This window comes from Coenobita brevimanus, chromosome 71 (assembly GCF_032717465.1).
Source record: "Coenobita brevimanus isolate Jiangsu-jjx chromosome 71, ASM3271746v2, whole genome shotgun sequence".
NCBI classification, from domain to species: domain Eukaryota; kingdom Metazoa; phylum Arthropoda; class Malacostraca; order Decapoda; family Coenobitidae; genus Coenobita; species Coenobita brevimanus.
Window position 1 is genome coordinate 34,670,516 of NC_137024.1, and position 18,346 is coordinate 34,688,861.

At 48.1% G+C, this 18,346-nt stretch overlaps 1 protein-coding gene across 1 annotated transcript in view; it reads left to right on the forward strand.

The window, feature by feature from the left end:
- Positions 1-17,448, forward strand: part of RpL22 (Ribosomal protein L22) — a 37,363-nt gene extending 19,915 nt beyond the window's left edge. The window contains exons 4-5 of the mRNA XM_080277930.1: positions 16,483-16,604; positions 17,266-17,448. Coding sequence (XP_080134056.1) covers positions 16,483-16,604; positions 17,266-17,419 — 276 coding nt within the window. The 3' untranslated portion in view covers positions 17,420-17,448. The remainder of the gene's footprint in view (positions 1-16,482; positions 16,605-17,265) is intronic.
- Positions 17,449-18,346: the final 898 nt, after the last annotated feature.

An 18,346-nucleotide genomic window follows, 5' to 3' on the forward strand; every position in this document is an offset into this window, starting at 1 on the left:
GTTGAAGTGATTTTTCCAGAAGTCTCTGAGGGTCAGTTCCGTGTCATTGGTCACTTCAAAACACCTTTGAAACAGGAATTTTGTATACAGCGTCTTGAAGTTTGAAATCACTTGCTGGTCCATGGGTTGGATTAAAGGTGTTGTGTTAGGGGGCAGGAACTTTACTTTGATGAAATCAAACTCTGCACCTAAGTCATCCTCCAAACCTGGAGGGTGAGCAGGAGCATTGTCCATCACAAGAAGGCATTTCAAAGACAAATTTTTTTCTTGCATATATTTTTTAACATTGGGTGCAAACACTTCGACAATCCAGTCAGTAAAATATTGCCTGGTCAGCCAAGCCTTGGGGTTAGACCTCTACATAACAGCTGATTTACTCTTCATAACATTGTTTTTCTTTGAAAGCCCTTGGATTCTCTGAATGATACACAAGCAGTGGTTTGACTTTAAAATCACCGCTTGCATTGCCACAAAGCAAGAGTGTGAATCTATCCTTCATTGGCTTGTCCTGGCAGTGTTTTTTCTTCACGAGTAATATAGGTCCTTTTGGGCATTTTTTTCCAAAATAACCCCGTTACATCGCAATTGAACACTTGTTGCAGAACATAACCCTCAGCCTTGACATAATTGCTAAACTCGACCTTAAATTTCTCGGCCGCTTTTTGGTCTGCACTGGACGCCTCCCCATGACGAACCACACTGTATATGCCACTTCTCCTTTTGAACTTTTCAAACCACCCTCTGCTTGCTTTAAAATCAAAAGTTTCAGCACTGGTACCAGGGCTTTCCTTTACGAGGTGACTGTATATTTCTCTTGCCTTTTCACAAATTATATCCTCACTGTCTCCTGCTAACTGTTTCTCATTGATGAAGATAAGCAATAATTTTTCCACTTCTTCAATTATTTGTGGTCTTTGCTTAGAAACTAAAAACGATCCTTTGGCCACATCGGTTGCTTTAATAGCATCTTTGTTTTTCAGTATGGTACTAATGGTCGATTTGGCCATGCAATACTCTCTGGCCAGGTCAGACTCTCGAACACCCTCTTCATACTTTGCGATTAATTCTTTCTTAAAATCTATTGTTTTCCACACTACTTTCCTCTTTTCACTGCCAGTAGCGGTACTGGATGAACTTGCTTTCTTTGGAGCCATTATTAGGGGCTAATACTGCACTGAATCAAGAAAAATGTGAAGCACAGCAGGACGACCACATTGATGAACAACAAGGGTGGACGCGTGACTGTCGCTAGGCTTGTCGCTCGGGTCCTCCGTTGGTGAGCTTCCCTTCATTCGGGTTGGTCAAGGTCCAATATTTTGGTCGACCTCTGGGGCAAAAATTTCTTGAATTTTTTGGTCGAGGTCCGATTTGTTCTACATGTGAGACATTCGAGGTCCGAGGTTCCACTGTATTCAATGCAAACATGCACAGTAGCACAAAAAGATGGCTAGCAAACTATTTAGCAGGCAGACCTGCACATGTAGGTCTTTCCGGTCAGTCATCAAACATCAGAAACTTCACAAATGGCGTCCCCCAAGGATCTGTTTTGTCCCCTACACTCTAACGTATACATGCACGACATACAGTACCCACACACCACAGATACACATATCTTCCTAAGCAGATGACATAACACTTATATGTACACACCAAAATGCAAACACAGCTGCACACATTCTCCAACCATACCTCAGCACACCACACAAGTTGTTCACCACAATCAGATTCACAGTAGCCCCAGCCAAATCTACAATGACCCTTCTCACGAACTGGACAGCAGAACATAGTCACATTCCACACCTTACCGTAAACAACACCCTCCTGACACACACACACATCTGTCCTGAAAGACAGATGGATAAAATATCTGGAAGAGATGAATATTTTGGCTGAATGTCAGTTTGGATTCAGAAGTGGAAGGTCATGTGTTTCAAACTTGTTGAGCTTTTACTCAAGAGCGATTGATGTGGTACAGGAGAGAGATGGTTGGGTGGATTGTGTGTACTTAGACTTAGAGAAGGCCTTTGACAAGGTACCTCATAAGAGACTAATGTGGAAACTAGAATATATAGGAGGACTAAAGGGGAAACTTCTGGAATGGATGAGAGACTTTTTGAGAGACAGACAAATGAGGACAGTAATAAAGGAAAAGATGTCTGGATGGAGGGAAGTAACAAGTGGAGTCCCTCAAGGCTCAGTGTTGGCGCCAGTAATGTTCCTGATTTATGTAAATGATATGGTAGATGGAGTGAGCAGTTATGCGAGTCTGTTTGCTGATGATGTAAAGATCTTGAGGAAGATAGAGGTTGAGGAGGATTGTAAAATACTGCAGGAGGATTTGGATAGGATACACAATTGGAGCCGGACGTGGGAAATGAAATTTAATGTAAAGAAATGTAAAATATTGGAAATGGGTAAAAGTACCAGGAGACCATCACTGAATTATTTTTTGGGTAATGAATTAATCACAAAAGGAGAGAAGAGAAAGATTTGGGAGTGCTGGTCCAAGATAGTTTGTCACCAGAAAAGCACATTAACAAGATAGTTGGAGAGACTTATAAGCTCTTGACTAACATAAGAGTAGCATTTCATTATATGGATGAGGAAATGATGAAAAAATTGATAGTGGCCATGATCCGCCCCAGGTTAGAATATGCAGCGGTAGTGTGGTCCCCACACAAAAAGAAAGATATAAACAAGATTGAGAGAATACAAAGAACAGCAACCAAGATGGTCCCCAGTCTGACAGACCTGTCATACAGAGAGAGGCTGGAAAAACTGGATTTGCCTTCGTTAGAGGAAAGGAGAAAGAGGGGAGACATGATTGCGGTGTTCAGGACCATGGTGGGAGTAGATAAAATTGACAAAGAAGATCTGTTTGTATGGGATAAGAGAGCAAGAAGAGGACATGGAATGAAATTGAAAAAGTCAAGCTGTTTGAAGGATATCAAGAAATATAGCTTTCCTTACAGAAGTATAGACTTATGGAATAGCCTGGACAAAGAGATCGTCCAGTCTAAAAACATAAACGAGTTTAAAGTTAAATTCGACTTATTGAGAAACAGCGACGGAAACCCACGAGCATAGTACATTCCGTGTATATCACAATTTGGTATATTCTTAAATATTTGGAACGACTTAGACAAAGAGGTGGTGCATGAGAAAAACATTCATGTGTGTAAAGGTAGACTTGATAAATGTGGATATGGAGACAGGACAACACGAGCATTGCTCAATTCCTGTATACTACAAATAGGTAAACAAATAGGTAAATACACAATACATTGTCATTTTATATTTTGATATTTTAAAATAAATTACGGTAATTCTCATTGGTACAAGTGCAGTCTAATAAAATAGTTAAAATAGTTTTGTCAGCAATGCAGTCACATGAAGAATAAAGTGGTTTCACATCACACCAAATGCGTGGATCAGAAGGTTGTAAACATTTCAAAACACAAATCAGTTGTTCAGCTGCTATGCAACACCAGATGACGGTGAAAGATGTGTATATTACTGTATTTGTCTTAAATAACTTGAATGCAGAAATATTTTCCTTTCCAATTTAATGATCATTAAATATGAATACACCTGAGAAATGGTAAATTGGTAGTGGAGAAGGGAGATAAAAGTCAGCAGATGGAGAGAACACATTAAAGAACTGTTAAACATAGAGAATTAAAGTAAAGCAAGTTTGGCTGGGAGAAGGAGGGAGGTGAGAAGGGAAGAAGAAATCAGTGGGATGGAAGTAGTGGAAGCAGTGAAGGTCAAAAATGGGGAAAGCCCCAGGAACTGATGGAGTGTATGGTGAAATGCTTAAGCATGGGGGAGAAATAGTAGTAGAGTGGATATGGATGATGTGCAGATTAGCCTAGGAGGAAGGTAGAGTCCCAGAGGATTGGAAGTCAGGTTTAGTTATTCCCCTGTACAAAAAAAGGCGAAAAAGAAGTTTGTGGTAATCATTGGGGCATTTGTCTTCATATTGCAATAGGAAAAGTATATGGTAGGATACTTATTGACAGAGTTAGAAAAATAACAGAGGAATTAGTTGGAGAAGAACAGGGGGGTTTTAGGAAGGGAAGCGGTTGCGTAGATCAGATACCGGTATTCATCATTAGGTTGTTAGTGGAAAAGTTTCTAGAGAAGGGAAAGACGTATGCAGCATTCATGGATTTGGAGAGAGCATATGACTGGATAGACAAGGAATATGGAAAGTATTAAGATTATATTGAGTAAATGGGATGTTGTTGAAAGTACCGAGTATGTATGAAGGGGTGCTAACACTGCAGTGTGTGTGTGGATAATGAACTAAATGAATTTTTCTCTTTGAATGTTGGATTGAAACAGAGATGTGTCATGTCCCCATGGTTGCTCAGTCTGTGTATAGTTGGAGTTATAAAAGAGGTAGAGGTCTGAGAGAGGGCAGCTTTTGGAAACTTCTTGTACTGTTGTTTGTAGATTATTCTGTATTGTTAAGTGAAGGTGAAAGGGAACTGCAAGGCTTGGTGAATGAGTTTGGTAGAGAGTGTAAGATACTTAATCTACAGGCGATTGTTGGGAAGAGTAAAGTTATGTTCTTCAAGAGAAATTGTCACTGAATGTACAGTGAGGTAGGAATATGAGGAAATGAAAAAATGTGAGTGCATTTACTTACTTGGATAGTGTTTTAAGTAAGGATGGAAGTTTGGATGATGAAGTGCTTGAAAGGGTGCAACAAGGAAGAAAGATTGTTGGTTCATGGAAAGCAGTGATCAGAAATAGGGAAGTGAGCATGGAAATAAAAGTCACTGCATGACAGTATTGTGATACGAATTCTAGTGTACGGAAGTGAAGCTTGGACCCTGTTGGAAGGACACAAGTCAAGAGAGAGAGTAGTGGAAATTTGTTATTTGAGAGGAGCATGTGGAGTTATGTGGAGAGACAGACTGACAATTGGGGAAATGAAGGAGTGTTGTGGTGTGGATGTGATAGAAAACACTAGGAGAAATTCACTGAGGTGGTTTGGCCATGTGGATAGAATGGAGAGCAAGAGACTAATGAGGAGAGTGTTTGTAAGCGATGTGGAGGGGGAGGGGAGGCCAAGGATGAAATGGGGTAATGGAGTGGAGAGGTATATGATGGGGGGGGGATGAGAGCTGGGGGGGGGTTCAGTGAAATAACAGGGGCAGTGCAACATGGAGGCGAGTCGTTTCTAGCCACCTATTTCCGGCAGTAGATAGAATAGGCAGATAGACACCTAAGAAATTATTTAGAACACAATTGAGCATACAGGAGGGGCAGTAAGGGACAAGAAAAATACTTCGTGGTTAGGGAAGTACAGTATTACAGTAGGATAATTAAAATACCCGCCGCCGGACTCCCCACCACCGAGCCGTTACCACACCACCACCCCAGGAGGACACAATGGTGGGGATAGTGACCCAGGTCAAGAGGGTCACCGGGACACCACTGTCCTGAGTCCTTTTTCCCTGCAACTACCCCAACACTAGGTGACCGGAAAAAGACAACGAAATTGCGGGCGGGACAGCCGTCACCAGAATCGGGGTGGGACTGAACAAGATTCAGTCCCGGGTAACACCATGTCGACGTACATTGTTACTACCTCAAGGGCAGGAGGCCCAAGGCTACGGCCAGAAGTGTACACCAGTGTAAGGGGGCCCCTCGGCTACGGCTTTAGTGTGCATCGGGGAGGGCGCTGCCTCTCTGCATCCCTCTCCTGCTGTTCTCTCCTACAGGAGCAACACCGTGTCGACGGCCACTGTACGCCCTTCAGTTGCTTCTCTAAGGGAAGATCGGCTCCTGGCTACGGCCAAAGTACGTACCAGGGTAGACAGGCCCTTGGCTACAGCCTCAGTATGTACTGGAGAGGGCGCGGCCACTGTGCACCCCTCTCCTGCTTTTCCCTACTACGGGAGCAACACCGCGCCGACGGCTACTGTACGTGGCAGGGAAGGAACGCCCACTGTACACCCTTCAGTTGGTTCTCATAAGACAGGTAGGTTTACGGCTACGGCCGCAGTACGTACCAGGGTAAGGCGACCCGAGGCTACGGCTTCAGTACGTACCGGAGAGGACACGGACTCCGTGTACCTTTCTCCTGCCTTTTCCTCCTGTGGGAGCCCTTTGTCACCATCCGGGAGTGTTGCCCCGGAGGTGTTGCCAGAGTGGTGGCAAGGCCCGATACCGGCCCTACCTCCTACCCCTGGGAAATCTCTGTTCCTGTTGGACACCAGACGGAGACGGTGCCGCAGCCCAACCCTGTCGGCGCCTTTCCCTACAGGTGACTGCAGTCCCAGGACTCCCAGGCCTGACCAGCAGCCTCCAGACGAGGGCAAACCAGGCTCCCTCACCCCACGGAGCCAGAGGCGACAGGCCCGCCTCCTCCAGCTGTTTGGCCCCAGTCCCGAGGGCCACCTCTCAAGTCGAGGCCCCCAGACTGGAGGGCCTCCCTGCACCCCACCCACGAGGCTCCAGTATGAGGGCCTCCTCTCAGGTCGAGGCCCCCAGACCGGAGGGCCTCCCTGCACCTCACCAACGACCAGGACCCAGGCAGTGACTCCCCTGCGGGCAGTGTGTTGCCCCTTGCAGGCAGGCTTCCCCTAGGGCCTTCTCCTCACGCCCGTACTTCAGAGTGATCTCTACCCAGGATACACGGGTAAATAGTGATGCCCCTTGTACCAAGAACAAACCAGGGGAAATAACAGTGAACAGTGACCGAGTGAAGTCCAGTGACAGTTACTATTAGTCTATAAGAACCCGATACCTGGCAGAACAGAAAATAACTTAAACCCTAAGTAAGAGAACTTATAGTGATTGTGTGAGTCCCAAATGAAAGAACTTTCAGTAACTGTGAACGGAGACTAGGGTGCGCTGGCGAATCAAAAGTCTGTGTATAAGTGCTGCCGCGACTAAGTGACTACATCAAGTGTTGCGATCCGCACCCTGTCCCATTTATAATAGCATTCCCCCCACGGACTCTTAATCTTGTTCATTCCCCTTGTATCCAATTAAATATATATTCTGCCTGAAGATGAAATACGGTTATCGCTACATATAACTAATAACATAAGTGTACATGCATTATACTGTGTGTAAAGTGTAACTGTGCATTGTGGTGTCAAAGGCTAACTCTGTGCCCCTGTCTCCTGTATATCAAATATCACTCTGTGTTATATTGTAACGATGTAGACTTAAGGCAATAGATGTGTTAAGGTATACTGCCTGTTTTTCTTTTTGTTCTGTTCCTTTGTGGGTGCTTTACTTCCGGTCCGGAAAGAGGACCCCGCTCAGTCACTGGTGTTCTTAGGACGAGAAGTCGACCTAAAAAACCAGCATAACACTGGTGGCCAGCGGTGGTTCTGGATCCAAATAAAGCACGGAGGAACAATAAAGGAAAACTTGCACAATGGCAGTCAAACCTCACATTCAGTTGCTGAAATTCAACCCGGACCAATGTGACATTGATGTGCATTTAGATATGGTTAAACCCCTCTTAGACATAGGGTTCGACTCGGACAAAGAAAAGATAGCAGTCACATTACCTAACCTGGGTAAAATAATCGCCACTGTTGCGCCAAAAATCGTCCCAGAACTGACATGGGACCAATTCTCACAAATTGTGAGACAGGCTTTCATGCTTTCCATGGGCAGAGTTGTCGCTCTCTCTCAACTCGACGCCCTCACCTACGACGGTAACCTAGACGACACCTTCGTCCAATCTCGGCGCCTCGTCAGTGCCGCTCATCCCGAGGCAGCCACAAATACTTGGGATATACACACATTCTGTGCCCTGCTGAGGATTCTCCCTAGCACAGTCAGGGATCATTTCTCCATCTATGATCCCTCAGGGAACATGGATCAGGACCTGCAACTCGTCCGATGTCTCCTCGCCACCCGTCCCATGCCACAACCTCTCCACGCGGTGACAAGATTCCCCACAAACAAGACCTCCCCACCAAAACCAAAGCCGCCGCCTCACCAATCATCCACGGAGCCACCTCCTACTGTGCCCAGGGCTTACCCGCAGAAGAAACACACCAACCCCAGGGATCAAGGCAACCTCATCACCATTAATCCTTGGGAATTCACGGCCTGCAGTTGCACCTACCCCCTGCACGACATAAGAGAGCAGCTCAAGGCAAGCAGACACAGAAACTTTCACCAAGGGCGTAAAAAGGTCTCCTTGGATGACGACGCCCCAGAAGACGAAACGCCGCCCCTAGCATACCCAGGACCGGACGACAAGGAACACGACGACCACGGCCAACCTCAGCAGATGGATTTTTAGGCCTGCCCCTGCACCTCCCCACGGTGGCGGGGGCCACCTCACACAACTACAGACCCCCAGTCTTTGACAAGATTTGGCTAAACGGGGTCAAGGCGAGACTACTGGTAGACACGGGAGCAGCCAGGTCATGCCTCTACTCCCGCCACACCCCTGCTTTCGGCCCTCTTCTCCCCACCTCAGCCAACCTTGTAGACGCGGGGGATGGCCCCCTACCCATCCGTGGGGAAACCCGGGCCCTTCAAACCAGTACTCACGAACGAGTGTCCACCAACCACCCCTTCATCATATTTGATTCCACATGCAATCAATATGACGGATACCTTGGGCTGGACCTCCTCCAAAAACTCCATGCGACCATCGATCGTCATCAGCGTCGCCTCCACTTCAGGCCAGCCCGCCCCAACCAAGCATCAAAAAAAAAAAAAAAAAAAAAAAAAAAAAAAAAAAAAGCCCCCCCCCCCCCCCCACACTCATCTGCCCCAACCCACCTGTACATGTAACCCCACCCTGACCTCACTCAACGCCTCTCTCCATCCCCATCCCCCACTCTACTTCTACTGGCCCCCTCTCCATCTTTTCCTGCCACTATCGCTTCCACAGTCGCCATTCCACCCCACCACGAAGCTTGGGTGAAACTAAACAGACCCTCGGGTACCTCCGTCCTTTTCTCACCGTCTTTACCCACCGGACTCCTCTCATCCTGTTTAGTGTCCCCCACCTTCCTTCCCCCCTATGCCCAAGAGATCCGTATTGCAAACCTCGCCACAACATCACTAACTCTACCGCAAGGACTCATCGTTGGCGACACGGAAGAAGCCGAACCATGCCAAACACCACCCCCTAACCACCCCACTCTCCCCGACCTACCATCACATCTAGCCCCTTCCCAAACCAACAGCCTCCGACAACTGGACTTTCAGGACCTTTTCTCTTCTGGCCCAACAGACCTTGGCCACACTACTTATCTCAGTCACGAGATACATACGACTGGACCTCCCATTCGCCAACCATCACGCCGGAAAAATCCTAAACAACGGGCAGAAGAAGACCGGCAGGTCCAGGATATGCTTGATGCCGATGTCATCTCCAACTCCACTAGCCCGTGGTCCTCACCTGTTGTACTCGTGCGTAAAAAAGACGGAACCATGTGCTTCTGCATTGATTACCGCAGAGTGAACGACGTTACCATCAAAGACGCTACACCACTACCCAGGATCGACGACTCTCTTGACTCTCTGCACGGATCAACATGGTTCTCTACTCTAGACCTGCAATCAGGTTATTGGCAGGTCCCCGTCCACCCAGACGACAAACACAAGACCACCTTCTCAACATCGAACAGGAAGCATTACGAATTTAATGTCCTTCCCTTCGGACTCTGCAATGCCCCTGCCACATTTTCTTGCCTCATGGAATCTGTCCTGAGCGGTCTGACCTGGGAGACCTGCTTGGCCTACCTGGATGACGTCATCGTTCTTCAGTCACACCTGGGCCGACCACCTCCACTGCCTCAGACAGGTGTTCCAACGCATACGCCAGGCTGGGCTCAAACTCAAACCCACAAAGTATGTCTTGGCCGAACGATCAGTCTCCTTCCTTGGACACGTGATCAATGCTGAGGGCATCTCCCCTGACCCCGACAAGCTACGTGCGATCGCCAACATCCCCCTACCTCGTGATGTACACGAAACCAGAGCCTTCCGAGGCCTAACCTCATATTACAGGCATTTTGTAAAAGGATTTGCAGACATCGCCAAACCTCTCCATGACCTGACGAAAAAAGGCGAACCATTCATATGGACAGAACCAAGAAAAACCGCATTCAACACCCTCAAGTTCAAGTTGACCTCTGCCCCCGTCGTCGCATTCCCAGATTACAACCTCCCCTTCCATCTATATACCGACGTCTCACTCATCACCATAGGGACTGTCCTTGCCGAAGTGCAAGACGGCCGCGAGCATATAATCGCCTGTGCCAGCCGCACCCTAAATCCTGCTGAAAGAAATTACGCGGCCACCAAACGCGAGTGCCTTGGAATCATCTGGTCCCTCGATTATTTCCGTTCATATTTCTCAGGCACCCACGTAATTGTCCTTACTGACCACCAATCCCTACTGTGGTTACGCCAGTCCAACAGCACCAACGCACAACTCATATGATGGCGAGAAGCACTCAAAGAGTATGATTTTGAGATATCATACCGACCAGGCAAGCTTCACACGAACGCCAACGCCCTTTCCCGTCTACCCATCAATGCCATTTCCACGGAACCAGACCTTATCCAAATGTGGCACAATAAGCAACACCCTACCTGGATCCTGCCGAGCACATTCGCAAAGCTCCACCTTCACGGCGATCACCTGTTCGATCCCAACGGCCACATCGTCCTAAGCCCTACCACCGCCCACGACACTATGCTGCACCTTCACGCCAACAATGGCATCCACCTTGGGACTAAGAAACTCTTACAAGTCTTCAGTGATATGTACTGGACACCTAACCCATCCACCATTGCCAAAAACATCATACAATCCTGCCGCGCCTGTGCTTTGGGGAAGGACATCGCTTGCACACCCGGCCCTTCAGGAAAATTAACAGCACAGAAACCTTGGCAATTACTTTCCCTGGACGTCGTCGGCCCCCTCACACCCAAAACAGGGTACAAATACATTATCACATTCGTGGATGTATATTCAAAGTTCATCATCGCATGCCTCGCCAAAGATCACAATGCTGTATCTGTTGCCGACGCCCTAACTCGCCACGTCTTCCCGTATTTTGGCATTCCCCAAGCATTACACTCGGATAATGCCCCAGCATTCACTGGCAAAGTCTGGGAAGAACTGGCGAATCTCTTCGGGTATCACATCTCCCACTCATCCCCCTGCTGGCCCCAAGGTAACAGCATCTGCGAGAGTCGCTCCCTCATGAACCAGGTCCGGACACGCATCATGCAAACAGGGAACGATGATTGGCCTGCCCATGTCAAGATTGTTCAATGGGGCCTCAATACATGCCCACGAGAAGACGGTATAACCCCCCATGAGCGAGTTTTCAGGGAAACCCCGCTCCTCCTACCCCTCCACCCACCCACCCCGCCCTCCACTACTGATCCCCTCCACCACCTCAAACGCCGCCTCAACCACCTACGAACCCAACTGGACCTGACGCCCGACACCAACCACTCCAACCCATACAAACCTGGCCAGTTCGTTGTCGTGGCACACCTTCCCATCCCCACCAAGACCTCCCCCCGGTTCAGTGGTCCCTTCAAAATAGTCCGAGTCCCTAACCCCTACCAAGTGATCATTGACCAACAAGGACAGCAACGCACATACCGAAATCACCACGTGCGACCCTTTCACCCACCCAACAATGACCACCCACGTGCCCCGCACCTCTTCCTGCACACGTGTCCACACCAAGCCTTCCGAGAATTACCCCCCAGACTCCTACTCTTACTCCTCCTCACCCCCACACTCCACCTCACCGACGACCACGCCGCCTCCCAACATGCCCAATCCCGACACGCCACCTCCACCACCTACATCACCGCCACCGCCCAACGCCACCACCTCCTCACAGCCCACCACTCACCTCCTTACCACCTGTCCACCCACCACCATGCACAAACACCACCAGCCCAGCCTCACCCCCCCCCCTCCCCCATGACCATTCTCATTATACGCGCCACACTGCATCCTCACCCGCCTCCCCCCCTAATGGCCGCATGCCCTCACCATCACCACATGCACAACCACCCTCCCCACCCACACCCACACTCACTACCACCACCACCAGGTCAGGACGCCTTTCACGACCACCCTCCAGATACACCCCAACGCCACCTCCCACCGCACACACACCCCGCCACCCACCACCACAAACCACCCATACCCCAAACACCTCCCCCATAACCCTCCCTCTCCACCAAGCACAATGGAATCCTTCCAAATCCCAATTCCCCAAAGTACAACGCTCCTCCCACCGACCCATCCCCCATAAAAGCACCAATCTTCCGTCACTCTCCAGCATTCAGCTTCCATCTCCTCACCAGGCACCATTCCCCGAGATGAAGATCACCAGAGTGCACTGGCTACCCCACGACCGCCCACATGTCAGGATTCGGGGGACTTACCACCTTCTCCGCCTCCTACGCAGGACCGACCACCCATCCTTCCTCCGGCTCACTCTCAGCCCTCATCGAGAACTGAACCCCATGACCTACCACTGGACCAGCCTCCTACAACACCTCACCCCGGCCCACCAGACATCCATCACCACGACATACCACCTCCAGTCACGGGGTCGTGACTTCTCTACCACGAAGGGTGGTAAAATACCCGCCGCCGGACCACCCACTCCACCACCGAGCCACTACCACACCACCACCCCAGGAGGACACAACGGTGGGGCTAGTGACCCAGGTCAAGAGGGTCACTGGGACACTACTGTCCTGAGTCCTTTTTCCCTGCAGCTACCCCAACACCAGGTGACCGGAAAAAGGCAACGACCTTGCGGGCGGGACAGCCGTCACCAGAATCGGGGTGGGACTGAACAAGATTTAGTCCCAGGTAACACCTTGTCGACGGCCATTGTTACCACCTCAAGGGCAGGAGGCCCAAGGCTACGGCCAGAAGTGTACACCAGGGTAAGGGGGCCCATGGCTAAGGCTTTCGTGTGTACCGGGGAGGGCGCTGCCTCTGTGCATCCTTCTCCTGCTGTTCTCTTCTATGGGAGCAACACCGCGTCGACGGCCACTGTATGTGACGGGGAAGGAGCGGCCACTATACGCCCTTCAGTTCCGTCTCTAAGGGAAGATCAGCTCCTGGCTGCAGCCAAAGTACGTACCAGGGTAGACAGGCCCTTGGCTACGGCCTCAGTACATAACGGAGAGGGCGCGGCCTCTGTGCACCCCTCTCCTGCTTTTCCCTACTACGGGAGCAACACCGCGCCGACAGCCACTGTACGTGGCAGGGAAGGAGCAGCCACTTTATGCCCTTCAGTTGCTTCTCGTAAGACGGGTAGGCTTACGGCTACGACCGCAGTACGTACCAGGTTAAGGCGACCCGAGGCTACGGCTTCAGTACGTACCGGAGAGGACACGGACTCCGTGTACCTTTCTCCTGCCTTTTCCTCCTGTGGGAGCCCTTTGTCACCATCCGGGAGTCTTGCCCCGGAGGTGTCGCCAGAGTGGTGGCAAGGCCCGATACCGGCCCTACTTCCTACCCCTGGGAAATCTCTGTTCCTGTCGGACACCAGACGGAGACGGTGCCGCAGCCCAACCCTGTCGGCGCCTTTCCCTACAGGCGACTGCAGTCCCAGGACTCCCAGGCCCAACCAGCAGCCTCCAGACGAGGGCAACCCAGGCTCCCTCACCCCACGGAGCCAGAGGCGACAGGCCCGCCTCCTCCAGCTGTTTGGCCCCAGTCCCGAGGGCCACCTCTCAGGTCGAGGCCCCCAGACCGGAGGGCCTCCCCGCACCCCACCCACGAGGCTCCAGTATGAGGGCCTCCTCTCAGGTCGAGGCCCCCAGACAGGAGGGCCTCCCTGCACCTCACCAACGACCAGGACCCGGGCAGTGACTCCCCTGCGGGCAGTGTATTGTCCCTTGCAGGCAGGCTCCCCGTAGGGCCTTCTCCTCACGCCCGTACTTCAGAGTGATCTCTACCCAGGATACACGGGTAAATAGTGACGCCCCTTGTACCGAGAACAAACCAGGGGAAATAACAATGAACAGTGACCGAGTGAAGTCCAGTGACAGTTACTATTAGTCTATAAGAACCCGATACCCGGCAGAACAGAAAATAACTTAAACCCTAAGTAAGAGAACTTATAGGGATTGTGTGAGTCCCAAATGAAAGAACTTTCGGTAACTGTGAACGGAGACTAGGGTGCGCGGGCAAATCAAAAGTCTGTGTATAAGTGCTGCTGCGACTGACTACATCAAGTGTCGCGATCCGCACCCTGTCCCATTTATAGTAGCATTCCCCCCACGAACTCTTAATCTTGTTCATTCCCCTTGCATCCAATTAAATATACATTCTGCCTAAAGATAAAACACGGGTATCGCTACATATAACTAATAACATAAGTGTACATGCATTATACTGTGTGTAAAGTGTAACTGTGCATTGTGGTGTCAAAGGCTAACTCTGTGCCCCTGTCTCCTGTATATCAAATATCACTCTGTGTTATATTGTAACGATGTAGAATTAAGGCAGTAGATGTGTTAAGGTATACTGCCTGTTTTTTTTTTTTTTTATGTCCTGTTCCTTTGTGGGTGCTTTACTTCCGGTCCGGAAAGAGGACCCTGCTCAGTCGCTGGTGTTCTTAGGACGAGAAGTCGACCTAAAAACACTCAGCAGAACACTAATAATTATCAACAGCCTCAATTAATAGATCAGATATTTGTTCTAAGATGTTTAGTGGAGAAGTATCTAGAGAAGGGAAGGAAAGTGTATGCTGCCTTCATGGACTTGGAGAAAGCTTATGACAGAATAGATAGGCAAGGTATGTGGAAGGTATTAAGAATATATGGAGTGGAGGGGAAATTGTTGAGTGCTGTAAAGAGTATGTACGAGGGAGCTAGGGCTACGGTGTGAGTGGATGGTGAGCTGAGTGAGTTCTTTGATCTCAATGTGGGACTGAAACAGGGGTGTGTGATGTCTCCATGGCTGTTTAATATATATATGGATGGGGTTGTAAAGCAGGTGCAAGGTAGGGCAGTGGATGTGGGGCTGGCCCTAATGAATGAGGGTGAGATTTGGAAGCTTCCGGTGTTGCTGTTTGCTGATAATACAGTATTGTTGAGTGAAGATGAATGGGAGTTGCAAGGTTTGGTGAATGAATTTGGGACAGTGTGTAGGAGGAGGAAGCTGAAAGTTAATGTAAACAAAAGTAAAGTTATGGTGTTTGAGAGGAATGAAGTCACAGAGTGTGCAGTGAGGTTGGATGGTGAGGATATGGAGAATGTGAGTGCATTTAAGTACTTGGGTAGTGTGATGAGTAAGGATGGAACTTTGGGGGATGAAGTACGTGAAAGGGTACAGCAGGGAAGGAAGGTTGTTGGTACACTGAAAGCAGTGATGAGAAATAGGGAGGTGAGTATGGAAGTTAAGAAATCACTGCATGATAGTATTGTGATCCCTACCCTGACGTATGGAAGCGAGGCGTGGACTTTGCAAGAGGGGAACAAGTCAAGAGTGAGAGCAGTGGAAATGAGTTACTTGAGAGGAGCATGTGGAGTGACATGGAGGGACAGGTTGACGAATGAAGAAGTGAAGGAACGTTGTGGGGTAGATGTGGATGTGGTTGAGAAGATTAAGAGAAATACACTGAGGTGGTTTGGACATGTGGAGAGAATGGAGAATGAAAGACTGACTAAGAGGGTGTATGTAGGTGAGGTGGAGGGAGGGAGAGGGAGGGGTAAACCGAGGATGAGGTGGAGGGATGGAGTTGAGAGGTATATGAGGGAGGGGGGGGTGAGTTGGCGGGAGGGTAGTCAAATGGTGGGTGACAGTGACTTGGAGGCGTTTTTTCTGCGGCCACCCTTTGCGGGATTAGGGCGTCGGGCTATAGATAGATAGATCAATTAATAGATTAAAAATGAATTGCCGTTATAAAAATAAATGGAAAACAACAACTGAAGTAAGCAAGCAAGCCCATACTACAAAACTTTTCTGAAGTATGCCCAATTACAAGAATAATGACGAGGATACTCAGATGAATGTTCCGTCTAAAGTTCTAATAGTCTGTGGACATAAGTACTTCAAATTTTAGAGGTTTCACTGTACTCCCTGCTGTGTGAATAGGTAATTCAGGATAACAATGTTTCATTCATTCATTGCCAGACGCCATGTATCCCAGATGGGGTGGCCAAGGGCTTAGAGTTAATTGTTTTACAGGGAGGGGCACTAATCCTCCACCAACCCCACTTGACGTAGGGATGCCAACAGCATCTGGTGTTCCCAGGCGGTCACCCATCCAAGGGTTGATAGCATTATAGTACATTAACTTGTTTGAATGTTTTTAGAAAAAAAAAAATGAAATATTTTTTTTTTTTTTTTTTTTTTTTTTTTTTTTTCCCTGAACAGGCCTTCAATTAACATATCCTACAGTTAGGGTTACCTTCCCTAACTGGGTACACATTGGGGTGCCTACCCTATAGTACCATCATTATTTCATCCCACAGGAGACTTTCCTACAGCACCGGATTAAGTTGAATGGCAAGACCAACAACTTTGGCAACCAGCTTTCTCTCGAAAGGAACAAGCACAAGATAACTGTGAATGCAGATGTAGCCTTTTCGAAGAGGTAAATTTATTCTATCTCTTATCTGTCTATATCAATCTACCTATTAGTAACGCAGATGTAGCCTTTTCGAAGAGGTAAATTCATTCTCTTTATCTCTTATCTATCTGTATCAGTCTACCTATCAGTAACCTGTTTACTATAGCAGGATGCCTTGTGTGTAGCATGCATGATGTAATTCTGTACAGTAGTGAGATTTAGGCAGTGAATGAGGAAGTTCTCTAACCTAGAAATGAGAATGGTTAGATGAATACAGTATGTAGTGCATCCTCGAATGACAGGGCTGGGGAGAGGAAGGATGAGAGTTGAATGTACCAGTGTTGTGATGAGAAGGCGTAGATTGAGATGGCCTAGGCTTACATAGAGAATGACGCCTGGGTGCACAGGGTAAGAGGTGTAAAGTTTGAGGATAGAGTTCCAAGAAGTGAGAGTCTACTGCATATGTACACCCTGTCTTGCCTCATCCATGGGTAAGAAGAGAGATTGGGAGGACGATAACTGACAAATGCCAGCCATATGCCATCCAGCTAGAATCATCCCCAGAAATAAAACACGTCAAAATTCCTTCTTGACGATAAAGGTTTTCATAGTACAGTCCCATCTCTCTACAGTTATTTAATATATCTACATTGTGCTGTTTACATTGACTTGGGTTTATTTTCAGATACTTGAAATATTTGACCAAGAAGTACCTAAAGAAGAACAACCTGCGTGACTGGTTGAGAGTGGTGGCGCCCCCCACGTCAAAAGATACCTATGAGCTTAGGTACTTCCAGATCAATAATGAGGAAGATGATGATGATGATGCAGATGAGTAAATTGCTTTTAATAAAGTAATTTTTGAAAACTGTTTACTTTTCCTACTCACTTTGTGGTTTGTAGTATTCTTAAGTCAGTTATGTACAGTGTTGCTGTTGAGTCGGTAGTAACTCTGGAGCCAAGGAAATTTGAGTCATTTTAAAAGGTAGATTTGGCATCTCGTGGACTAAGGTACGTGGTTTCAGTGACTGCATATCATTTGTACAACCTTGATAAATTAGGTCCATGTATGATTAAGGTAATGCAAAGTATTGTTGGCTGTATGATAACCTAGGAATGTGGCAGTGCTACTACTACTGTAGAATCTGTTATTTGCAAGCAATCTCCCAGGTTCTGGTTCCTACACAGAATGCACATTTGTCCCAACTGCCTGTCCTAGTAAAGTGGTCTTCCAGGCTAAAAAGATATGGATAGTATGTCTAATTGCGTCAACAAAAGGAAGACTGATGAATACCGTTTTTATGCAGTATTGAAATACTGTAGTTTACTTTGCGTATGTCACGGTTGGAGAAATTGAATATATTTTTAAGGCACATTATCAATGAATGGAGCAGGTAGTGCCGAAAAGAAAAAAAGTTAAACCCTACAATAGTTTGTCACAATAACTGTCCCCAAATCGTAGTTTCTTGAAAGAGCTGCCCTTTTAACCTTAATCCACCCGAAAAAGGGAAAATATGCCCTTACCCCTATGTTTGTTATTTTTCCTTGTTCACATGTGACTCACTGCTGACCCGCTGTAAATTCGTGTGTCATTGTGACATGCATACATGCAGCCTGAGGCTCCAAGTGCCTTGGCTGAGCATTAGGTAGAAGTGAGGCCAGTCATCATGCTGTCATATGGCCGTATGGTATGCTAAGAGAGCATTAAGGGAAAGGGGGCGGTTGGTAGCCCTGCGTGACAGTTGGTATGTCAGAAGTGCTCCCGT